At 34.4% G+C, this 27,134-nt stretch overlaps 1 protein-coding gene across 3 annotated transcripts in view; it reads left to right on the top strand.

Moving 5' to 3' along the window:
• Positions 1-27,134, top strand: part of Epha6 (Eph receptor A6) — a 969,479-nt gene that overhangs the window by 67,326 nt on the left and 875,019 nt on the right. For all 3 annotated transcript variants that reach the window (XM_006521787.3, NM_007938.2, XM_011245826.3), the window contains exon 2: positions 17,073-17,137. Coding sequence is in view for 2 of the 3 variants with exons in the window: in NM_007938.2 (NP_031964.2) it covers positions 17,073-17,137 (65 nt within the window). In the remaining variant the exon portion in view is untranslated. The remainder of the gene's footprint in view (positions 1-17,072; positions 17,138-27,134) is intronic.

Genomic DNA, 27,134 nt, shown 5'->3' with positions numbered 1-27,134 from the left:
TCCTAGGTACAGTGATTTTTTAGAATACCCTGAAAATTTCCCAAGTTGCTATCACCAAAATGATACTAGAATAGTTCACACAATTCACATTTAACTTATGTTTTTTTTAAATAGTGTTCCAGAAGTAAGACTAGATCATGAGTATTCATAAAGAAATCAACAAGCTAATTTAGTAATATATTTTCTTCATAAGATGCATTCAGTAGAGCTGCTGATAAGAAAGGGTCATTTGAACATTTTTTACATGAGAGCAAACAGCCTGAGGGTCCTGTTGGCTAAAAAGGAACAGGTAGAGTATGGAAAATGAAAAGAGACTCCAGAAAGGAGAAAAGGTGTGTCTCTTCTCACTGCTCATCCTATGTTCAAAACAATATCTATTTGCTTTCATATTTCATTGTGACTACTTTGTCTGCTATGTTCAATAGATCATATGTCAAAGGCACATGAGCAACTTCTCCACAGACTGAGAATTAACATATGAAGTACCTACTTTTCTCCATATTGGGAACTGCTCTTTCAGTACTTTGGAACGTATTTCTATCCAAATATGCAGTTTTCAGCTACACTCGTTTCCACTAACTATATTCTTCCATTCCTTCTTGGATTAATTTTATGAAAAAGAGAGGGAGAGAGGGGAGGTGAAAGGGGAGAGAGGGGAGGAGAGAGGGAAAAGGGGAGAATGGAAGCAGGCTCAGCCCCTACGGAACTCTAATTAAAAAAAATAATTGACATTAATAAGTTTTTATTTTTTTGGGGGGGGAGGAATGGAGACAGGGTTTCTCTATGTAGCCCTGAATGTCCTGGAACTCTGTAGACCAGGCTGGCCTCAAACTCAGAAATCTGCCTGCCTTTGCCTCCCAAGTGCAGCGATTAAAAGTGTGTGCCACCAGTGCCCTGCTTAATAAGTTATTTTGATTGATCTTTAATTAATTTGAAAATAAATCCTTTCAAATTGTTTCCAAGTATTTTACAAAATGATGACAACATAATTAAGATTGTCCTTTGAATACATTCCTGGTGATGTAAGTCTGCCTTTTATCTATGTCTTCTTCTCATAGGATTTAATTTATTATTATTTCTCTCTAGTCAAATTTAGTAGACCTTTAATGTACTTGAAATTTTTGAGAGAGCATTTTACAGGCAGAAAATATTTATCTCGCATTTTGTTGACTCCTGGGATGAATTTCTATCTGTTTTATCTTTGGAATTCTTGGAAACTGGGATAAGTTATCTAATTACTGACCGCTGTAGTGTTGATGAAGATATTGATGCTGATGTTGATGCTGTGATATTGAATGCTCTACCTTAAAAAGAAAATCAGCAACTCAACTTCATATAGTCTCCTAAATAGCTGGAATATCTCCTTAGCTACATTTCTAAATCAGGACATTTTAATCTGTTCTGCTAGTTGTATGCCTTGAAAAATTATGCCATGGGGATCAACACAAAAATTTTAACTCTGGAAGTGATAATATCCCACCAGAACCCTATGAAGGTAAATATTGTATCCTATAGACTGTAAAAAAAACTTCAGTACCTAACAGTCGCATATGACAGAAGCTCTATTTGGAGTAGTAGCAACACATTAAATATGATCAAATGTCATTCCTGGAGACCTTTGCACCCAACTGAGAACTAGAGAAATTTATTTATATTAAGTCTGTGTATGCATAATAAAAGCAAACAACACTAAGAAGGGAAAGTCCCTTCAATTTTTAAGAATGAAAATAAATACTATTATTCACAGATGCCATTTCTAAGCTCATGTAAAATTAGTTTCTGTGGATAGAAAATTTCTCTTATTTCTGCTTAAAAGTGAAGGTTGCAAAAAGGTCTTTGAAAAAAACTGATTACTTAAATATGCATTGTTTAAAATTAAAACAGCTATTGAATTGTGAATAAGATTTTAAATGAAGTGGTCATAATTTCTTTTACCAGTGGTAAAGGAAAAATCATGTTAGTATATTTCAAACCTTCAGTTTTGTAATGTGTTTTCAAAAAAGTAAGTTGTCTAAAGCACATTTAAGACAAAGTTGGAATACAGAAGGACGGAAGTAGAAAGGCTTACAGGACTTTGATGCCTTGGAAGCAATGGGTAGCACCTTCAGTGAGCATAGTTAAGTGGGACACCTTTGTGGGAGGCATGAGAGAGTCAGGATATTTATTAAATATATCTCGAAATTGGTAACACTCGGACTAGAGACAAATAGCCTTTCATTTTCTTTCTTTCTTCTTCTTCTTCTTTTTTTTTTTTTTTGAAACAAATCAGACCCTGTGTAGTTGAAGCAGATGTAATGACTTCAGGTTCCAAGATGAAGCCAGTGGAACAGTTTTATAATACTGTGCAATAGCAACATGACATTTTTATCCTCTTCCTCTTTTTTGGCCGACTGATAGCAATAATTTGATGGAAAGGCATAACTACCTCATGGATATGCAGGTGCATGTACTGACATTGCTCAGACTCCTGCTGTAGTAGAAAATTGCTAAGAAGTGTCCCACTTGGGTTTTCATTAGGTCTCTCTGGTCAGTCCTTGTAATGAAATATTTAAGGAGTGTTTAAAAGAAGCAAATAAAAACTATTAGAAAAGACAAATATCTAGATATACTTGGAAAGAGGAAATGGGAGCTATAAAAATGAGGATGACCATTCTAGTCACACTGATCAGCTATGAGCAACTTTATCTTGAATGAATTCCTAGTGGTAGTTATGACTCTGTAGTTTAATGTACTTCTAAATAATAATAAATTTATTCATTTGATAACTCCCAAGGAACTTCATTCATTAGAATATTTACAGTTTGTCATTTTACTGTGTTACTTTCTCCATTTAAATAATAAGTAAATTTAAAGGTTTAGAGCTGAAATAAATGGAATGATTTATTTTGCAGTAAAACAGACATGCTTTCTAAAAAAAAAGATATTTTGTACTAAAACACAAAACTGTTAAAGCTCAAGAATTCAACACTTAAATTTCTCCCTAATTTGTGACAGTAATTTAACCTTCCAGTGGACTTAGTATGTTATAGTTCAAAATGGGATTTTCCAAGCTCTCAGAACTTAAAGGCTGGATAAAAGAAATCACAAATACCACTTACTCAATGTCAAATGAATAAGGATAGAGAGAAATAAACATAGCCACAAGCAAACAAATTGCTCTCAATACAACTAATGAACCAGTGTCAATCTCTGTAGACCAAGCTGTCTTCATTATTTTTAAGAAGCAACGATCCTCCTTGCACAGTGTTGCCTTGAAAATAATATCAATATATAGAAAGGCATTTGAGGGATAAGCATATAATCCTATGTACATTCCCAGCAATCTCTATTAGTTTGGGGAAGGATTAAAAATTGATTGCAACAGTATAGTATATAAGTCTGAAAGTAAAAATCTTTAGAGTTTACTGAATAAAGGAGGCAGTTTTGTCAAACCTGGATAATTTGATAACCTTGAAAGTCAGCTGAAGCACCCAAATAGTATATTAATCATCTAGACAATGTCTACAATGTACTGTATTAAGGTACATGTTTATTGGTATAACTGATACTTCTCAGATTATAATAGATGTGTTTTGTTTGTATATTATTTCTAGTGATAGAGGAATGATAGGAAATGCTAAAGCTGGTGAAACACAAGCTATCATACCCAAACCTGCTCAGTTGTTTCTGAATGACTCAAGTTCTTTTCTACCTGAACAAGCATTAACACAGAAAAATCTAAAATGAATGCTTTATCCTTTATGCATGAAATTCACTAACAAAAATACCCAAGCAAATATTTGTGATTGTTTAAACTTTTAAGACTCTTGATATTATGACAGTCAGCATTCGGGAATGGAGAAAGGAAGTCTGTCTGCCAGTAGACGGGCCAAGCTTCCCTGTATGGTTCCTCGCACATGAGTATATGACCAACAAAACTCTACTTGTTGAGGATTGATCTGTGAGGAATTGGGGGAGGAAGGGAGCTAATATAATAAAAATATATTGTATACATACAGAAAATTCTTAAAGAATTAACATATATATTTAAAGATAATAATTCACATGCTATTAGTTTCTATTCCTATAATAAAAAATATCTAAAAACTGTATACATTTTAAATAATTATATATCAGTATATAAATGTATCTCTCCATAAACATATAGAGATAGATAGATAGATAGATAGATAGATAGATAGATAGATAGATAGACAGACAGACAGACAGACAGACAGTCAGTCAGACAGTATTTCATGCTAGAATTCCAGGTATCCATAAATCTCAAGCTGACCTAGTACACGAACTATACGCAAATCATTTTCATTCCTAGTTTATGTGCTGCTGGATGCTGTTGGTGTGCTGGGCAAGCACTCTACCAACTTAGCTATATTTCCGTTCCAACTCCCAATAAAGGGGAACTTTCTCATGGGATATCTTATTTTCAAATATTAGTTTTTCAAAATAATTTACAAATAAAATTTTATATTATTTTGTTCTTAGTTTATTTTATTAAAATTTTTATTATTCCACTTACTATACACTGTAAATAAATATGCTATTTGATTTTAATGCAGTATCATTGAAGTTTAATAAAGGAGTTCAAAAGTAGGTAAATTAAAGATATATTTACAAATATTGAATCGTATATTCATATTTGTATTTGTTCTACTACTATTAAAGTTCATTTTATTATTTAATATTTTCTTCTAGCACATAAGATACTTTTAGCTTTCTAAATGTATAAGTAAAAGTAACACTATATATTCAGTGTATTTTTCGAGATAAATATAATATCTGGGACCTTTTCAACAGTTAATGTGAAAACCATACGGCCCTTTCCACGCATATTCTATGCCTTATATTGCTTCATAAAATGAGAACAAGTTTCAAAACAATACTGTTTTAACATCACTCTAGTATTTAATTTTTGTTTATCTAATTTCTCATTATTTAAAAAAAACCATAATTACATTTTTTAGTTTTACTAGATAAAATTTATGTTTTGAGTTATACCACATAACTAACTAAATACAATTTAAACCAATGCTGTTCTCTTTACCTTGATAATCTACTGACTTTGATGCTGTGATTTGTTCCCCTCCTGCTGGGTTTACAGTGATTTCACACTCCTGCAGGCAGTGGATGCCTTTTGTTTAAAGCCAGCAGGAGGAGCTCTCACCTTGTTGGGTTCACTGTAATTAGTTTGGGAAATCTGCATTGTGGGGTTTTGTATATGAAACAAATGGTGAAATGACATGTATGCACTGTAGTGATATTAAGCTGTCAACATAGTTTTCAGATTTATTTTAATATCAATGTGTCATTTACTTGTCTACAATGCAATTTTAAAAAATGCTGTTAGGAATTTTTTAAAGGTAAGAATACAGCAATTAGGACAATCTTGTTCCTGAAAACTAGTAAGTGATTTCCCTCCCACCAAAAGAACTCTGCAGTACTAATTAATAATTCTCCTTCCACCAAGAAATCCTCTGTACTCAGAGATGAACTTTGTTGTCTGTTTTTATTTGTTTTGAATTTACTTTTATGACTACTAAACCTAAGCCACCAAAATGTCTAGATAAAATTGTAATTATATCAATTAACCAATTATTTTTACCAGCCATAACACCAGTAATTTTTGGAAACTTAATAAAATGCTGTTGATAAATTTAAGTACTGGTGGATTTTTGTAGTTCTTTCTGTAATTGTCATGTTTGAATATCTTTACTTATTGATAATACCTATAAATTTTCTATATAAAATGGCAAAAGAAAAAGCATTGGTGTTTTTCTGACTAACCAAAGTTTAAAAGAGAAAACATAAATGAGTTTTCTTTTTACTTATGGGGTATTTATTAAGAATATCTAAATAAGGATATTAAAATCTGCACTTTCCTATTTGTTAGGAAATAAAACAAAATATAAAAGATGTACAGACAACTTCAGTGTCTATTAGAAAGTAAAATTGAATAAACAAATCATGGTAGCTATATGCCATTGAGTAGTATTCTGCCTTAAGGAACAACGAGGTCTCCTTATTTGTCACAACATGGATAGACTTCAGACATTAAATGAAGAATGGAGTGAGTCAAATGATAAAGACAACTGCTACATTGCTTTATTTAGACTTTCAGTGAGCAGGGTGGGACATGATGGAGTGGGCCCAAGGAAAGAAATAGCAAGCTACTGTTCAATGAATATATTCATTCATTCAATAATATATATATATATTTTCAAAGTACTATTCAATTTTATTCAAAATTACATCTTGCCCAAGTAATATATATTCATTCATTCAATTAATTTTCAGATATGCTATGTGAATAAAGTCCAGTGATCAACTCTACAGCACAATGGTTCTTCTAGAATATTGTATGTGAAATTGAAAAGGATTATTAGACAATAGGAGGAAAACAATAAAAGGAAAAAGAAAACAGCAAAAGAAAATCTTTGAAGGTGCTGAATTTGTTTATGATTTTTTATTAGTTATTTTCTTTATTTACATTTCAAATGCCCCCTTTCCTGGCTTCCTCTCCAAACACCCCCCATTCCCTCCCTCTCCCCCTGATCACCAACCCACCCACTCCCACTTCCCTGTTATAGCATTCCCCTACTCTGGGGCAAAAAGCCTTCACAAGGCCAAGGACCTCTCCTCTCATTGATGTCCCACAAGGCCATCCTCTGCAACTGAATTAATAGGTTTGTGGGTATTTGTTTATATCTAATAATATTATTATTATTAGTGTGTGTGTGTGTGTGTGTGTGTGTGTGTGTGTGTGTGTGTGTGTGTGTGTGTTTGAGACAGGGTTTCTCTGTATAGCCCTGGCTGACTTAGAACTCACTTTGTAGACCAGGCTGGCCTCGAACTCAGAGATCCTCCTGCCTCTGACTCCCAAGTGCTGGGATTAAAGGCATGCGCAACCACTACCCAGCTTTAATCTTATTAAACTGTACATATTAAATATGCACAATTCTTTATTGTATCAACTGACCTCAAGAAAGAGGTAAAATTGAAAGTAGGATAATCATAAATTAAAAATACTAACACACTGTATAAGCACTAGTCATTTGAATATACATATGTCAAAAGTATTATTAGTCCATTATATTATTATCAGTTATTTGAGAACTCCATATCTTACATCTTAACTACATTTACCCTCTAATCATTTACATAGCTCTGCCAAGGTCCATCCACCACCTTCCCTGTTTATCCTCCTTTTTAAATTACTAATTCTTAAAATCCAATTTGTGCTGACTTATACTCTTTGTTGAGAGGCTATCCATTGGAGCATGGTTGAGTTTCTAAAGACCAACCATAAACTACCGCCCTCCCCCCCAAAAAAAACAAAAATAAACTCTATCTTCCTACACAAGAAGCCATCATCTATCAAAAGCTTAGCAATTTTTATTGGAACTCATAAGGCCCTCCCATCTCCATAAAAGTATATTGATTGTCTTTATCTTGTACAAGACTCGTGCATCCACAGTTGGTATGAATTCTAGAGTGCGACTATTGTTTCATGTCCAGAGGGCACTGTTAAGCTTCTGATCTTCTGATACCTGGCTCTGACAGTGGTCCTAACCCTCTTCCCCTAAAATTCCCAAGACCCTGGTGTGGGGAGAGTTGATGACCATGCCTCTCTCCTTAGTTACTGAATACTCCACTGTCATTTTCTGCAATGTGATCAGTTATGAGTAGGCACCAATCACTACACAAGGAACCTTCTCTGAGGAAGTCTTCCTGTTATACTAGTCAGTGGTTATACACATACAAACGTTAAGGCAGCTTATTATTGTGCCCATGCATTAGAACCCTCATACTAGACTCATGCTTTGGGCCTGTGAACTGCCCAAACATGGGTTCTTTGCAAAAATTAACAGTACCAGGCATAAATTCCTCCCAGTAGAGCAGACCTTAAATCCATTAACAATGCAATTGGTTCCCTCTGTAACATGAGTGGCATTATTGCACACATGGGCATATCTTGGCATATAGGTCATTATTATAGTTACTGTAGGATTTCTTTTCTCACAGCGCCTAAAGTTACTTTCCATTTATAAAAACAATCAGCAAATGAGAAAGTTTCCTGGTTGGCACTAACCTGATTTTCCCATGTGCTGTGACTAAATTGTGTAATGTCTTGAGTAACAGGTTGTTACCATCAAGTTTTGGTGTCTATTCTGAAGAAATAGAGATCCCCTATATTATTTTTGATGGCTTCCTGGACAACTCCAGAAAAGATAGCCCAAATTCAACACAGAGTCTCTATTTGGCATGATTTGGCTTCTTAAAGGAACATTCTCACATGTATAGGTTAACTCCAATTAAACCTGTTAATATGAAAAATAATTTCATATGGTAAAATAGTAGACTTCCATATGATGTTCCCAAACATTTCTTGTATGTTATTTATCCATACCCCCATGCTGTCTCTACCCTACACTGTCAATTACACATTATTTTTTTCTATTTTATATGATCATTAGTTTTTGGTACTTCCCCTCTCATAAGATTTTTCCTCTCCAAATCTATGAATTACTTTCTAATTTCCTGGATTTTATACTTACTAGCAATTAAAACATAACTCTAAAGATTTGACACAAAGATCCATCATGAGTTGAGAACATGCAACACTTGTATTTCTGAGACTAGGTTAACTTGCATAGAATGATTATTTCAAGCTCCATCCTTTCACCTGTGAATTTTATAATTTCTTTTATCTTTATATATGAATAAAATTTCATTATATATAGGTACCCGTATGTTCATTATCCGTTCGTCAGGTGATTGACATCAAAGCGGTATCCATGTCCTAGATATTATGAATAGAGTAGTTATGAACATGGATGAGCATGTGTCTCTGTAGTAGCAAATAGAATCTTTTTGGGTATGAGCCTAGAAGTGGTATTGCATATGGTGGATCTATTTTGTTTTTGAAGACTTGCCTCGCTGATTTCCATAGTGGCTGTACCAAATTGCATTTCCAGGAACAGGGCAAGATATTTTGGTATTCCCCACATCCTGTCATTATTTACTCTTTTGTTTTCTTAATATTAGCCTTTGTTACTAGAGTAAGATGTAATTTCAAAGTGCTTTTCAATTTTATTTCTTTTGGTAGGGATGCGAACATATTTTAAGATATTTCTTAGAAATTTACATTTCTTCTCTTTAGAAGTCTCTATTCAGTTTCATAGCCCACTTAACAGGCAGTCTACAGAATAAGAAAAAAAATTCCCTTTCAGCTATACGTCTGACAAAAGCATTTGTCATTTCTTTATAGTGGAAATCCTCATGATGTGTTCTTGTAGATTTTCTAAATGAACCCTACAGTTGCCATCAGCAGTTGCTCTGCTGCACAGCAGCACACAAGAACTTAGTATGCGTTGATCAGACTTTTCTCATCTCTGCCTGCCCCATTTCTTCAGCCCTTCATAATGTTCATTGTACTGCCAACTCCTGAGATATCAATACTCTCAGATTCCACAAATGAAAGTTATTATGCTGCACATATCGTTCATTATGGTTTACTTCACTCGAGATAATAATCTTCCATTTGGTATGAAGGAAAGATTTTTCCTATTTTTTTGTTCCTACATAATCTCTCTCTCTCTCTCTCTCTCTCTCTCTCTCTCTCTCTCTCTCTCTCTCTCTCTCTCTCTCTCTCTCTCTCTCTCTCTCTCTCTCTCTTTTCCTGTCCATCTAGCTGCTCCCTTGTATGTGTGTGTGTGTGTGTGTGTTATTTATATATTTATTTTTATTTCTTGACAACTATAAAGGTTGCTACACTTGAAATGGGAATGCAGATATTCCTTTGATGTACTGATGTCATAAAATACTTAAGACATTTCCGAGATCACTGGAAGAAGAAATCACCATGTCCTCACTTCAGTTCATGTAAATTAATCGCTAATCCTGCCACCTATTAGTGAAAAAGCAATTATTTCCAAAGGATGTGTTTTAGATAAGTAACAGTATGATCTTCAGTGACCTAATGTAGACACTGGACTTACATACTTAATATGTCTGCGAAATAACTTGTATTTTATAACAAGATTAAACTATAATTTTAATAATCTTACTGTTGTTATTTTTTCTATAATTGTGAGATACATTGCATTGAATGAAGCAAGCCATGGTGTGTGTGTGTGTGTGTGTGGGTGGGTGGGTGTGTGGGTGTGTGTTCTTATTGTACATACCAATTTTTGTTTTTTGTTGCTTCCGAGCTTGTTAGACTCGTATACAAAGATAGGGTAAATTAAACTATAAAGAAAGTGTTTTAGAAGCTCTAGCCTTTTATGTCCCATTTTATTTCTTTTTCTGATGTTAGCAGCCACGGAAAACCATTAGCTAAATATATTAATTCATTAGCGATAGCAAGTACTGCATCCTAATCTGGTCATTCCCTCTCAATTTATTAACTAGAGTATTTCAACAAGAGAAATGTCCTTTCAAAAGCTATTTTGTTCAGCAGAAGTAGTTTAAACAGAAAATGCAAAATGCATGTTTTATTAAGTTTATGTACCACTTTTAAACAATATGCAGTTCTACAGTTCTGAAAAGTACTCACTAAGATGTTATTACATAGGCATGGATTCATCATACCTGGAATATTTCATTTACCATTACGTATGGTCATATTAGTTATTTGGCCAGTAGTAAACTATGGAAATGAGTTTTTCGATCCCTTTATTGTTTTCTAACAGAATATAATATTATCTTCATGATATAGCATTGCTCCTATGAAAAACCCAGGACCTTCTCTCCTTCTGCCTATTGTGATCACTTCTCCCACCCAAGTGAGACTGAAGCATCCTCACTTGGACTCTTCTGTTTGCTCAGTGTCTTGTATCCTAGATACTCTGTAATTTTTTGGCTAATACACACTTATTAGTGAGTATATCCCATGCATGTCCTTTCGAGTCTGAGTTACCTCACACAGGAAGGTATTTTCTAGTTCTATCCATTTTCCTGTAAAACACATGATATCCTCATTCCTAATAACTGAATACTATTCTATTGTGTAAATGAACCTCAGTTTTAGTATCCATTCTTTGGCTGAGGGACATCTAGGTTGTTTCCCGACTCTGGCTCTGACAGATAAGACAGCTATGAACACAGTGGAACATGACGCCCTGTGTTATGTTTGGGTATCTTTTGGGTATATGCTCAATAGTGGTGTAGGTGGGTCTTCAGGTAGATCTATTTCCATTTTTCTGGAAAACCTACAGATTCATTTCCAGAGTGGTTGTATAGGTTCAAAATCTCATCAGCAATGGAGGGGTGTTTGCCTTTCTCCACGTCCTTGCCAACATGTGCTATCATCTGAGGTTTTTGATATTAACCATTCTGATTGGTCTAAGGTGGAATCTCAGGGTAGTTTTAATTTGCATTTTCCTGATAATTAAGGACCTTGAACATTTCTTTATGTGTTTCTCAACCATGTGATACTCCTCTGTTGTGAATTCTCTATCTCTATATCCCATTTTTGATTGGGTTGTTTGGTGTGTTGGAGGACAACTTCTTGAGTTCTTCCTATGTTTTGGATATTAGCCCTCCATCAGATGTGGGGTTAGTGAAGATTTTCCTTCCCAATATGTAGGGTGTGGATTTTTCTCATTCACTGTCCCATTCAATGCGTCCTTTGCCTTACAGAAGCTTTACAGCTTCATTAGGCCCCAGTTATCAATTTTTGATATTAGAGCCTTAGCCAATGAAGCCTTTGCCAATAATTTCAAGGCTCTTTTCCACTTTCTCTTCTGTTAGGTTCAATATACCTGGTTTAATGTTACGGTCCTTGATCCACTTGGACTTGAGCTTTGTGCAAAGTGACAAATATAGATCTATTTTATTATTTTTAAATGTACAGACTGCTGGTTAGAACAGCACCATTTATTGAAGATGCTTTCTTTTTTCCATTGTATATTTTTTGATTCTTTGTCCAAGTTCAAGTGTCCATAAGTGTGTGGGTTTATTTCTGGGTCTTCAATTCTTTTCAATTGGTTAACCTGTCTGTCTCTGTACCATTACCATAAAGCTTTTATCACTATTGCTCTGTAGTACAGTTTGAGGTCTGGGATAGTAATTCCCCAGAGGTTTTTTATTGTTAAGAATTCTTTCAACTATCCTTGTTTGTTCTGTTTTTCCATATGAGATTTAGAACTGCTCTTTTCATGTCTGTGAAGAACTGAGTTGGAATTTTTATTAGGATTGTGTTGAATCTGTAGATTGCTTTTGGTAGGATGGCCATTTTTACTATGTTAATCCTATCAATCCATGAGTATGGGAGATCTGAGGTCTTCTATTTCTTTGTTGTGAAACTTGAAGTTCTTGTCATACATATCGTTAACTTGTATGGTTATAGTTACACCAAGATATTTTAAATTATTTGTGACTATTATGAAGGGTGTTTTTTTTCCTAATTTCTTTTTCAGCCCATTTATCATTTGTATAAAGGAAAGTTATTGACTTGTTTGTGTTAATTTTATATCCATCCACTTTGCTGAAGTTGTTTTTTAGCTATTGAAGTTCTCTGGTAGAATTATTGGAGTCATCTATGAATAGTAACATATCAGCTGCAAATAGTACTACTTTGAGTTCTTCTTTGGCGATTTATATCCCCTTGATCTCCTTTGGTTATCTTATTGCTCTAGTTAGAAATTCAAGTACTATATTGAGCAGATATGGGAAGAGTCCCTGATTTTATTGAGATTGCTTCAAGTATCTCTCCATTTAATTTGATATTGGCTGTTGGTTTGCTGTATATTTCTTTTATTCTGTTTAGGTATGGGTCTTGAATTCCTGATCCTGTGAATGCTTTTAACATGAAAGGGTGTTAAATGTTGTCAAGTGTTTTGTCAGCATTTAATGAGATGATTATGTGATTTGATTTTTTTCTTTGAGTTTGTTCATATAGTGGAATACATTAATGGATTTTTGTATATTGAACCAACCTTGCATCCCTTGGATGAAGCCTACTTGATTGTGATGACTAATGGTTTTGGTGTGTTCTTGGTTTCAGTTTGCTAGAATTTTATTATTTTTGCATCAATATTCAATAGAAAAAAATAGTCTGTAGTTCTCTTTTTTATTGGCTTTTTTGTGTTGTATATGTATCAGAGTCATTGTGGCTTCATAGAATGAATTATGTAGTGTTCTTTCTGTTTCTATTGTATGGAATCATTTCAGGAGTGTTGATATTAGCTCTTCTTTGAAGGTATGTTATAATTCTGCACTGATGTGATCTGGTCCTGGGATTTTTTTGGTTGGAAGCTTTTATTGACTTCTTCTATTTCCTTAGTGGATATGAGGACATTTAGATAGTTTGCCTGCTCTTGATTTAACTTTGGTATATGGTATATGTCTGGAAAATCATCCTTTTCATCTAGGTTTTCCAATTTTGTTGAGTATAGGCTATTGTAGTGTGATCTGATGATTTTTTTTTTAATTTTCCGAGTTTCTGTTGTTATGTTTCCCTTTTCATTTCTGATTTTATTAATATGAATACTATCTTTGTGCCCTTTAGTTAGTTTGGCTAGGAGTTTATGTATCTTGTTGATTTTCTCAAAGAACCAACTGTTGGTTTTCTTGATTCTTTGTATTTTTCCCGTTGTTTTTACTTGGTTGACTTCAGCCCATAGTTTCACTATTTTCTGCCATCTATTACTCTTGGGTGTGTTTGCTTCCTTCTGTTGTAGAGCTTCCCGGTGTGCTGTTAAGTTGCTAGTGTATGATCTTCAATTTCTTTAAGTGCTGTTAATTTCCCTTAGCACTGCTTTTATTGTATCCCATAAGTTTGGACATGCTGTGTCATCATTTTCATTCATTTCCAGGAAGTCTTTAATTTCTTTCATTATTTCTCCCCTGACCAAGCTATCATTGAGTAAAGGGTTGTTCAGTTTCTATGGGTATGTGGATTTTCTGTTGTTTTGTTGTTATTAAAATCTAGCCTTATTCCTTATTCCGTGGTGATCTAATAGGATGCATGAGATTATTTCAATCTTCTTGTATCTATTGAGGCTTGTCTTGTGAATGATCATGTGGTCAGTTTTGGAGAAGGTACTATGAAGTACTGAGAAGATTTTTCTTTTTGGTGAAATATTCTGTCCATATCTATTTTTATGTATATGAGTACACTGTCTTTGTCTTCAGACACACGAGAATAGGGTATCAGATCTCATTACAGATGGTTGTGAGACACCATGTGGTTGCTGGGAATTGAACTTAGGACCTCTAGAAGAGCAGTCAGTGATCTTAAACACTGAGCTATCCCTCCAGCCCCCATCTATATCTATTAAAACATTTGGTTCATAACCTCTATTACTTTCACTGTGTCTATGTTTAGTTTCTGTTTCAATGGTCTGTCTGTTGGTGAGATTGGCATATTGAAGCCTCCCACTATTACTATGTGGGGTTCAATGTGTGTTTTGAGCTTTAGTAATGTATCTTTTATGAATGTGTTTGCCCTTGCATTTGGGGCATAGATATTCAGAAATGAGACTTTCTCTTCACGGATTTTTCCTATGATGTACATGAGGTGTCCTTCCCCATCTCGCTTGATAACTTTTGGTTGAAAGCCTATTTTATTGGATATTAGAATGGCAATTCCTGCTTGTTTCTTGGAATCATTTGCTTAAAAGCTGTTTTTCCAACCTTTTACTCTAAGGTAATGTCTGTCTTTGTCAATGAGGTGTTTTTCTTGTATGGAGCTAAATGCTGGATTCTGCTTTCATTACCAATCTGTTACTTTATGTATTTTTATTGGGAAACTGGGTCCATTGATATTGAGGGATATTAAAGACACATAATTGTTAGTTCCTGATATTGTTGTTGTTGTTGTTGTTGTTGTTGTAGGTGGCATAATAATTCTCTCCTTTTGATTTTGTTTTGAGATGATTAGTTTCTTGTCTTTTCTTTGGTGTAGGTACCCTTCTTTTGTTAAAGGTTTCCCAGTAGAATCCTCTGTAGGGCTTGATTGTTAGACAACTATTGTTTAAGTTTGGTTTAGTCATAGAATATTTTGGTTTCTACATCTATGATGATAGAGAATTTTGCAGGGTATAGTAACCTGGGCTGGAATTTGTGATCTCATAGAGTCTGCGTGACCTCTGTCTAGGCTCTTCTGACTATTGGTCTCTCTGTGTGAGAAGTCTGGTGTAATTCTGATATGTGTGCATTTATATGTTACTTGTCCTTTTTCCCTTGCAACTTTTAATATTCTTTCTTTGTTCCATGCATTTGGTGTTTTGATTATTATGTGACAGGAGGATTTTCTTTTCTGATTCAATCTAATTAGTATTCTATAGGTTTCTTGTACATTTGTGGCCATCTCTTTCCTTAGGTTGGGGAAATTTTCTTTGATTTTGTTGAAGATTTTGTTGAAGTTTTGTAGTTTTTGAGCTGGAAGTCTTCTATTCCTATTATACTTAGGTTTAGTCTTTTCATTGTGTTCTGAATTTCTAGGATGTTTTGTGTTGGGAGGGGTTTTTGTTGTTGTTGTTGTTGTTGGTGGTGGTGGTGGTGGTGGTTTTTTATGTTTTGTATTTTCTCTGACATTTATGACAATATCATCTAAGGTATCTCCTATGCCTGAGAATCCCTCTTCTATCTCTTAGATTCTGTTGGTGGTGCTTGCATCTGTAGCTCTTGACCTTCTTAAGTTTTTCATTTACAGGGTCACCTCCATTTGTGATTTCTTTATTGTTTCTCTTCCACTTTTAGGTCTTGGACTACTTTGTTCAATTCCTTCACTTGTTTGTATTTTCCTGTATTTCTTTAAAGGATTTGCTTCCTCTTTAAGGGTTCCTACCTGTTTACCTATGTTTTCCTATATTTCTTTCAGTGAGTTAGGTATATCCCCCTTAAAGGACTATATTTTGACATAGGATTTTAGGTCAGTATCATGTTTTTCGGGTGTGTTGGGGTGTCTAGAGCTTGCTATGGTAGGCGAACTGGATTATGATGGTGCTAAAGTATATTATTGGCTTCTGTTGTGTATGGTATTTAGCTTGCCTCTTGTTATCTGGTTGTCTCTGATGTTGACTGACTTGAGTGCTCTGTCTGGAGCCTGCCTCTTATGTCCCTGGGTTGTTGCAAGTCTCCTGTGAGACCTGTGATCCTGGCTGCAGCAGACCTCCTGAAAGGCCCTTAGATTGCGGGGTCTTCAGAGGGGCATGCACACCAATAATGTGTTGCCCTGACTATAGTAGATCTTCCGAGATGCCGTTAGACTGTGGGGTCTGATGTCCTGTGTGCAACAGATCTCCTGAGCGGCTTTCAGACTATAGGATTTGTTGCTCTGGATACAGCAGTCCCCTGGAGGCCTTCAATCTGTGGGGTCTTCATAGAGGCAGACAAGCTAATGATCTGACCTGGTAGAAGGCACAGGTGGGAAGGGAGGTGCAGTTCTAACAGAGGGAATTGGTGAAAAGTCAGCTGGGCTCTTCAGGGGTCCCATCTGCTATTGTTATTACAACAGGTCTCCTGGCCACAAGGACTTCTGGGGTCTTCTGAGGAAAAGACACACTGCTGATCTATCTACTCAGGCAGAAGTCACAGGCAGGAAGGAAAAATTCATTAAATTTTGTTTTTTAATACAGTTATAAATTAGTACACTAGTTAATGTTGAAGCATTCCAGGCTTGGAAAGCTATGACTTATTTAAAAAGAGCAATCTTCAAATTTTGCTGATATTTACATGAAAATTTCATAGCAACAAAGCACAGAGACCTGTTAGTAGTTTTTATTTTAATACACTAATCATGAAATTTAGAGAATAATCAGTGTGGGTTATTTCATTAAATTGAAAAATCTGTTGTATTAAATATGACCTTGTAATTGTTATTTGACTACCAATGTCATTGACATTATTAAATCAAATACATGTGTAGAATTTTTGCATTAATTCAAACCAATTTATCTTTTGTATTTTTAAGTATTATAATAGGAATTATAAGTAAGTTCAAAGTAACAGTGTTCTTAAAGCTACTGTGATGAAGAAATAGGCTCATTTCATATTAAGGTTGTAACTAATGTTGATGTATGTTTGCATCTGTTGAGATATTTATGTGAGCTTTATCTATTTAATTCTAGTTGTGTTGCTTGATACAACCACAGTGATGGGAGAACTAGGATGGAAAACATATCCATTAAATGGGGTAAGTTTGAATATCATTAATGTTTTTACATTACTTTCTATCTTGGGTTTGTAGGATCTTCTATGAAAGGTAAAGGAACCACAGATTTGTGGACAGATTTGTATATCACTTAAGTCACATAGAAAAGATTAAAGTCCAACTGAACTGGTGATGACTGTTAACGCTATATAAATAATCTTGTTTTCTTATTTTCTTTTAAGTTAATAATTGTTCTTTAGTATTCCATTTTAAGAATGGAATTTTTAGAAAATTTATACCCGTTTTCCTTAAAATAATATACATGCATACATATCTATGATTTTTTTTCTGTACTCAGGTTAAATATGGTAATAGAAAATTTATTTCCTCAGAGACAAAACATATAATTAGAGTGAACAAACATGAGCAACATATCATTTAATAAAAAAAAAGAATTAGGTACTACAAAACTGATTTGGAAATTGGTGTGGTGATACATCTTTATGTAATCTTCAAGGTTGCTTCTAAAGGCTAATGCACATGTGTAATCTAGAAAATTATGTTACTTCCTAGGTATTGATATTTTAGCTATGGTCATTACTGAGCTTTTATATATTTCACTTCATTTCATTTTATATATTTCTATATCCCAGTGTATTTCTACTTATTTTTTATATTAAGCTAAACTGGTTATTTGTGAATATTTTTACTTATTCTTTTTCTATGAAACAAAAAAAAATTCGGTACTCAGTACAAGTAAATAATCTCCACAGTTTATTTTTCCTCCAAATGTTTTCATTCGTCAGTTCCTTAACGATTTGTTTTACTTTGCTTCTTTTACAATAAACTCAAATATGAATCTGATAGGAAAAAATACATCGCCATGTCTTCGTGTTTTAGAACCTTTCACTGCAATGTACATTTTACAGCAAATGTTATTTATTCAACAATTGCTCCTGAAAGAAAACATTCATATAGAGCAGAATCTTCATTTTTTTTACTTGACTACTTCTGTCATTTTTTTCATAGTCATTCTATAATTACAAAGTAAAAGGCTTCATTTTATTCTTGACAGAATTCTCACCTAATTTCTGAGAAAATGTATTTTTAGGTATCATAATTTTATCTTTACTGTTTTATATGAATATAGTTTATCTATACTATTTTATATGAATATAGTTCTTTAATAAAAGTCATTATTGAGGTTTTCAGGTTAGGTTTCTTATTAATAATCAAAATTTCTAGAATTCACTGCATATACTGATAATTATATAATGTAAAACTTCCATAAAATTCTAATTTATATTTGAAATTTACAAAAGCTATTGTTTTCAAAATTAACTAAAACTTAATTTGCCAGAAAGGCAGTGTTAGAATTCAGTTAAGTCTAAAATCCTGAGACTCAGAGGGAAGCAGTTGTTTCTCTCTCAATTCTTATGTCTAAATGCAGCATGTAAGGAAATATTTACCAGTTTAAGCTGTCAAATCAAAAGGTCCAACGATGATGGGGCGCAGTAACTGAGGACTGGGTAAGAAAGACACCATCCGATCTCATCCTGCACTGTGAATTTACCCTTCCAGCCTTGTGCTTTCTTGGGTGTCCCCCACTTACATAAGGGAGTGTCGTTTTACTCATTGTGTTCATTTAAATATTATTTAGTCTCAGAAATCCTCAATATCATTGGCAGAGTTATTTTTTCAGTGTTTCTCTACGTGTTTTTCATTCCAAAATCATACTGACTCCAATTTAACCGAGTCAGTTAGTAGAGTTATGAAAGTTGCTCTCATATCTAAATAACAGCTGCAGATGAGCCTAGTACCTAGTGCTGTTTTCAAGATATTTGTAGTTTTAAATTATAAATAAACTGGAGAAATGACGATATTGTCTATCACTTATATATCACAGTTTTCTAGCATAATTCTTTATCACAAGAAGAGTCAGAAATTGAATGTATTTCAAGAGAAAATGGAATATCTACTAATAGGTTTTTTTATATAGTGTGACTACTTCAGTAGTTTAATAACTTATCAAAAGTTCTAGACCTTAGTATTTCATTTTGAATTGTATTATACCATAATCATATATATATATATATATATATATATATATATATATATATATATATATGTGTGTGTGTGTGTGTGTGTGTGTGTGTGTGTGCGTGTGTGTGTGTGTGTGTGTGTGTGTGTGTGTATTTGAAATCAAAAAGTAAGAACTTTAATGATAACTTCTCTAAAAATGAATGTTAATTTTCCTTGCTTTCCAAGATGCAATTTAAATAAGTTTTCTTTGAAGAAACTCCACAATATATATAGTGGCGTTTAAATGTCTACTATGTTAATTTCATTTCTGTTATTTCACATTTCAAATAACTGCATTCAGCTTTAATGAATAGATAGATTAATTATACAAATATACTTCATTAATATTAGTGTTTCGATGATATTTTATTGCATTTTAGTGTATGTGCATGTGTGTCTTTATGTGTGTGCGTGCATGCGTGTGTGTGTGGTATGTGTGTATGTTCATCATGACTGACATATGGACAACAAAGAATAGCATACAGTTATTGCCATCCCATTCTATTTTGTGAATTCTAAGTTCCTAGGCTTGGCAATAGGCAGCTTTAGTAGTTGAGCCATCTCATTGGCCTTCATATGATATTTTATAGCTATGAGAGTTTGCTCTCCATACAGACAGAGAAGAATACACTAATAGTATACATTTCCTTAGATTGTTACAGGGATAAAAATTTCATGGATGTAACAAACAAAAAATATTATTATCATTGAGATAACTCTAAATATTTTTAATAAGTGAAAATCTGAACACAACATTGTACAAATTGCTTATTTTCTTCATCTGGAATTACCTTTACAATATATGTAATTTTTTTCTCTAGCCCTTCAAAAATATTTTATCATTACAATGTTTTTTTTTAAACAAACAAATGTAAGTAAAAAGGAGTGTTCTCTTAATCTAAGTGAAATGGAAATTCATGTATACATCCCTTTACTGAACAAGAACTATTTGAAAAGTAACATGGTGAGTCTGAGAGATTCTAGTTCTATTTGTCATGAAGGTGTATGCGTTTACTCATTCTTGTCACCTCAAATCTCATAGTAACTAAGGTCTTTAAATTGTGAGCAGTCAATTCAGCATTATTTGCTGTACAACACACACACACAAACACACATACACACATACACACACACACACACACACACACACAAACAGTGTGTGTGTGTGTGTGTGTTAAAGCTAAAGTTGACATGAGGTGCTATTATAATAATAGTGCTCCATAACTTGATGGATTACAGTTACCCAGAACATAACTCTGGAGGACACATGTTCAACTTACAGTATCATAAAAGCAGTTTTTTGTAGGAAAGAAATGGGGAAATTTGAAATATTTAAAGGCAAAAACAGAAAAAGTATGATTCTGTTTGTTTTTCCCTGTTTGATGACTTCCTTTCAATATTATTCTTTTTTATACACTTCTCCTCCTTCCCCTTTCTGTTTCCCCTTCCCCAGCCCTAGATTTTCTTCTTTTAGTGGCAACAAAAAGCACCCTACAGAAGAAAGGCTTTTGCAATGTGACAACGGAGCCTGTCTTTTGAGGACCATGATAAACATCTAAGCTTCTCTTTTATTTTTTGAGAAATGGAAGTACCAAATTTGAAACCCAGTTTTCATCCTTTGGTTACAGCTTTCAAGAGCTTGTTCTATTAAAATATATACTGGCTTCAGTTGAGCTATCAATACCTAAATATCCCTGTGTGGCCCCTGTGGTCAAGATAAAAGCATGGCAGCAATGGAAATCTAGCTAGATCTCTGAAACTTTCAAAGGGTGGTGTTTAAGGTTGTTCTCTGTCCTTTCTTTGTGTATATATCCGAAAGTATGCTGACATATGAATTTCCTTCCTTCTTAAGAATTGTAAAGCCTTTTATAAGATCAATAAATGATCACAAATTACTTTAATTTTCATTTAATTGAAACTACATTAGTTGTTTTCTTTTTTACATTTATTTACTTTGCATAAATGTAGGTGTATATATATGCCCAAATATATCTCAGTGCTTGTTCAGAAGTCTAAGAATAATTTACAGGAGTCTTTTCTCTTTGTCTAGCATAAGAACTAGTGAACAAATTCAAATCACAGACTTGTCATTATACATTTACCCAGTTTCCTGGGTAATAAACTTAAGGCTATTTTCAGTTCACCATTCATGGGTACAGTCCAATGTGTCAGAGAAACCATGGAGTTTAACTTGACAAAGTTGGTACTATTGCATCCATGGGCAGGAGAAGAGAAAGATACAAGCTAGTAGTATTCTTTTTATTTTTCTTTAGGTATTTTCTTTATTTACATTTCAAATGTTATCCCCTTTCCTGGCTTACCCCCTGGAATCCCCCTATATCGTCCCCCATCCCACTGCTTTTATGAAGGTGTACCCCTACCCACCCACCTACTCCTGCCTCCCCTCCCTGACATTCCCCTACACTGGGGCATTGAGTTTTCACAGGACCAAGGGCCTCTCCTCCCATCAATGCCCAACAAAGCCATCCTCTGCTACATATGTGGCTGGAGCCATGGGTCCCTCTATGTGTACTCTTTATTGGTGGTTTAGTCCCTGAGAGTTCTAGAGAATCTGGCTGGTTGTTGATGTTCTTCCTATGGGGTTACAAACAATTTCAGCTCCTTCATTGGGAACCCAGTGCTCAGTGCAATGGTTAGCTGCAAGCATCCACCTCTGTATTTGTCAGGCTCAGCCAGAGCCTCTCAGGGACAGCTATGTTAGTCTCCTGTCCATGCTAGTAGTATTCATCCTTGATTTGTCCTGGTTAGTCACTCTGGAACCATGCCACAATGAGAATGGTGCTTTCCATTTCAATTAAAACAATCTAATAGGACATTCTTTGCCAATCCCAGATGTTTATCTCCTAAGCCACCCTAGATCTAGTCACTTTGATGATCACTATTAACAACAACAACAACTCCCTCTCAGCTTGACACTCAGCCATATAACTAGTGAGCCCTAACATTCCATTCATTGTCCCAATATCTCATGTTCATCATGAGGCAAAATTCATTTGGTCCAATATCTAAAATTCCAAACAGGCTTTTCATCTTTATATATATATATATATATATATATATATATATATATATATATATATATATATATATACACATATATACGTATATATATGTGTGTATATATGTGTATATATGTATACATATACATATATATACAAATACATATATATATACACACATATATACACATACACACACATATATATGTATACACATATGTGTGTGTATTCTACAAAGTTTAATATTATTCTAAGTCTTCTGAGACTAAAGACAGTCTCTTTATACAAAACTCAGAAAAAAATAGTTCTGATATAAAATGGTCTTGAGTAATCATTCCCATTCTGAAAGGGAGGAATTTGACATTGCATGCTAATTGCCAATCATAGAGGAATTTAAAAAGAGGTAGAGAGAGCTGCTTTATAATACCCAGTATCTAGGGCTCCTGATGCAATCATCTGGCTTCTAAATGGCTTTAGTAGAACTGCCTACCTAGTTCTTCTGCTTGAAGTATACATAGTATCACTTTGAAGCCACTTAGTGCCTTTAGTAAGCATTCAGGGGTCTGGTATATGCAACATTTTGGCAGTGCTGCTGCAACTTAGAACTCATCATCACAGGTTTATACAAAGCCTTCTCCAGCCTTCTTGCAGGGACTTTGATTCCTCTGAACATGGATTGAGTAGGTGACACTGAAACCTTCCAGCCACACTTCATGAAAATCATTGTTTTGCATCTTACAAGCTTACAAAACTAGTATTGTGTGAGTGATGCTACCAAGTCCTACTGCCAACAAGCATGGTAATCCATTACTTTCAACCTCAGCTTAACTCAGTTCTTCAGGACATAGACAGACTGACTTCTCCCCCTAGGGGAACATGATCAGTTCCTAATAGTTCACTTCCTAGCTGGTTTTGTCAACTTGACCCATGCTGGAGTTATCACAGAGCAAGGAGCTTCAGGTGAGAAAATGCCTCCATGAGATCCAGCTGTAAAGCATTTTCCTCAATTAGTGATCAAGAGGGAAGAGCCCCTTCTGGGTGGTACCATCTCTGGGCTGGTATGGTAGCCTTGGATTTTATAAGCAAGCAAGCAAAGGCGAAGCAAGTCATTAAGTAACATCCCTCAGTGGCCTCTGCATCAGCTCCTGCTTCCCCACCTGCTTGAGTTCCAGTCCTGATTTCCTTTGGTGATGAACAGCCATGTTGAACTGTAAGCTGAATAAACCCTTTCCTCCCTCCTGTTAGAATATCTGATTAATCTCCAGATCTCCAGATACAGCTTTCCAGGCTTTTTCTAGCCCAGAGTTAGAGACTTTCGAGTATTCTTAAGATAAAAGAGTTCCAAAGGCATACCACTCACAAGGTCAGGTTTATCACAGAAACAGCACAACTCTAGATTATCCATTTTCTATATTAGTTACATTACACACTGTTGGAACAGTATGTATTCCATATGCAATATAAGGAAGGATGGACTTATTTTGGTGCTCAGTTGAAGGATATAGTCCAGCATGATAGAGAAGTTTTGTGGTTGTTAAAGCACAACTACTCAATTGTAAGTAGAAATCATGAGAAAAGATAAGAAAAGGCCTTAAGCTCTATGCCCCAGCGTAGGGGAATGCCAGGGCCAGGAAGCAGGAGTGGGTGGGTTGGTGAGCAGGGGGAGTGAGGAGGGGATAGCAGGTTTTCTGAGAGGAAACCAGGAAAGGGGATAACATTTGAAATGTAAATAAAGAAAATATCTAATAATAATAATAAAAAAAAACAGAAAGAAAGCAAAGGCCTTAAGAAAGTAGGTGATTAGGAGAATCAGTGCCTCTTAAAGTAACACTGTGGTTGATAAATTCCCAAGCTCTGCATGACCTATGTGGGGTAGAGATGGAATGAGAAAATAGTTTTCACTGAAAATACAGAAAAACTTTGTCATTCCTCTGTGCCTCTCCCAAGGAAGGCTGTATTACTCCCATATGGGAAGTATTGGTCCTTGACATGATTGTGCCCTTGTCAACAACACACTTGCACTCTGGACAGCATTCACCACCCCAAACCTCTTGATCATCAAGTATTAGGTCGTCTGGAAGCAAATTCCCTAATTTGATTTTTGTCATATTCATATACACATATATTGAATAATCATAATTTAGTCAATATATGTATACATATATGTCAATTTTAAGAAGCTGGCTTCCTCGAAATCGTGACCCTCCTGCCTCTGCCTTCTTCAGCAAATCCTACATGCATGCACCACCACAACCAGGAGCACACCTTTAATCCCAGCACTTGGGAGGCAGAGGCAGGCAGATTTCTAAGTTCGAGGCTAGCCTGGGCTACAAAGTGAGTTCCAGGATAGCCAGGGCTATACAGAGAAATCCTGTCTCGAAAAAAAAAAAAAAAAAAAAAACAAACAAACAAAAAGAAAGAAAGAAAGAAAGAAAGAGAAAGAAAGAAAAAGAAAAAGAAAAAGAAAAAGAAAAAGAAAAAGGAAAAGAAAAAGAAAAAGAAAAAGAAAAAGAAAAAGAAAAAGAAAAAGAAAAAGAAAAAGAAGCTGTCTTCCTTTACCTTAGACTGCCAGACTGCAAATTCCTGCTGTAAGCCTAATAGTAGTTTGTAGAATTAATAGAAATAATGATAGCAATGACAAATGGAGAAGTGCAGCTACTTTGAGACAAACCAGCAAAGGAGAATAAAAGCTCAAACACTAAAATCTCCTTTAGGAAAACACAAAACCATGAGTTTTTTGCCAAACTCCTGGCTTTCTTCCATTGACTCTTGTAGTGAGTTAGGGAAATGGCCTCCCTGTGTACAGGCAGCATGGGAAAACATATGAATATGTGTAGTCTATTAGAGGCCATAAAATACAAATATTTAATAGATATTCAACTATAATTCCTGTAACTTTTTCCCCATCTGCTTTGAATAGCATCTGAACGACAACAAAAAAAACTGATTACTGTCTTATATTTTCATTAGCTGAAAGAGCACCTATTAAACAAGGTAAATTTAATTTTGAGGTAAGGACAAGAAGTAATGGAAATTTAGAAAATCAGATGTGAAATGTTTACTGTCTGTAAATAAGTGATTGCTTTCATATTCCTGGAGCACTTAGAAGTCAGTATGAATTAAATTTAATTTTTTTCAGTGGCTCTGCTATTTTTAACAAAGGGATTTAATGTCTCCTTGTAATCACTACTTTTTTTGAAAAGTATTAGCATATTTAAACCAAGCCATTGATTACATAATATATAGTATTTTCTTTGTTGCTTTTTTTACAGTAATACTTCTAAGTCTTGATATATGGACTTCTGGTTTTATTTTAAAAATTAATCGTTGTGTTGTATGGCTCAGCTAAGAAGCTGGATTGTTGTGGTGGTGGTTGTTTGTCTGTCTGTTTGTTTCAGCACCTTAAAATCTATTTTAACCAGAATTGTTTAAATACATAAACGTGATTTCATTTATACATCTGTCTACATCTAAATTTCATACAAGGTCATATAAATACTGTAGGAAATCAATGGTAAAGGTTGACAATAAAGTTAACATATTATAGGAGGTATTTTTAAATACAATTAATTGGTTACTATCTATAATCAACTCGCTCTTCTACCCCATGGGCAAGTAGAATATCCTGCAGATTCTATTTCCATGAAGTCTTTCAACCAGTATCCTTCTGCAGTTTCATCTTAAACTCCATGGACTTATTTAACTCCTTGATATTTATCTCATGATTCACCAAGGTATATTTACATTGCTTCGAGTCTCTCTCCAGCTGCTACTTTCAGTCGATCAAGTAGTGTTTCGATGGGTGTCTTATCACAAACATGTCTCTATCCTATTAAGTTTTTTCTCCTCTTATTAACCTACATCATCTGTAGATATGTAGGATGGCCATCATCTGGCACTCTCCATTCATCATCTGACGATTTCTGAGCTTAAGTTAGCTTTTTTTCAGCTTTTCTGAAATAGTCATCATTTCTTGTGGCTTGCTTACTTTTGTCCCTGGCTATCAGAACTCAGTTCTCTGGTCTGTAACTAAAGTCAGTAAAGATTCAGTCTTTTCTGGAAAACTGATGCTACTAAAGATGAATTAAGGAAACTTTAATTCAGGAATGTGGGAAACTCAGTGCCTATCACAGCATTTCACTCAAACTTTTTAAATGTGTGGTGAAGCACTGATGTAATTCTGCAATTGGTGTTATATGGTATAAGAAACTAGATATTTTGTATGTATGTAGAATTAAATAAGACAATTAGTACAGTATGCTAGAAGTGCAAGAAAAGTGGTTTTAACAGAGAAATAGTAGATGCATACCTGACAATATTTTAACAATATACTGGTCAAAGACTATATTTTGCAAATCTAATTAAAGATGGAAGAGTCCATTATTAACTGTACAGAAATCCTCTGTGGAGAAAGAACAAAACTGTAGTAAACATTTAAGTGTGTTCTTTTTCAGAAAAAGTTAAGTACAGGCTGGAAGGTTTAAATATTTGCTTCTAATTTTTGTGTTTTTATGTATTCTGATTCATATTGCTGTAATCAGTTTTCTTATAAAATTCAAGTTCAGAGATGGAAAGAAAGATATGTACCTTTGAAATACAAGGACTGTAAAAAACTTGGAAACTTTTTAAACAAATAAATGAAGACATAATATACTTTCAGACAATTAATGACTGTTTTAGAGTAGCTGATGTGCTAAATCCCATCTGGGAAATATTAACCCCAGTAAGTTATTAATCCTGCACAATGTTACAGAGATAATAAAAAGCAGAGCATATGGATCTTTCATGGCTTAGAGATGAAGTGCAGGTTTAGAGAAAAAAGCACTACGTTTTTTAAAGCATAGGTCAGCATTAAATGTTGAACGGGATTTTTTTTAATAATATACACCCCATGAAATTAGTATTTTGAGATAATTTAGCATAGTAAGCAAAGTAGA

The sequence above is a fragment of the Mus musculus genome, chromosome 16 (assembly GCF_000001635.26).
Source record: "Mus musculus strain C57BL/6J chromosome 16, GRCm38.p6 C57BL/6J".
NCBI classification, from domain to species: Eukaryota; Metazoa; Chordata; class Mammalia; order Rodentia; family Muridae; genus Mus; species Mus musculus.
Note: the sequence above shows the minus strand (reverse complement) of the source record. Positions and strands in the feature narration are given on the sequence as shown.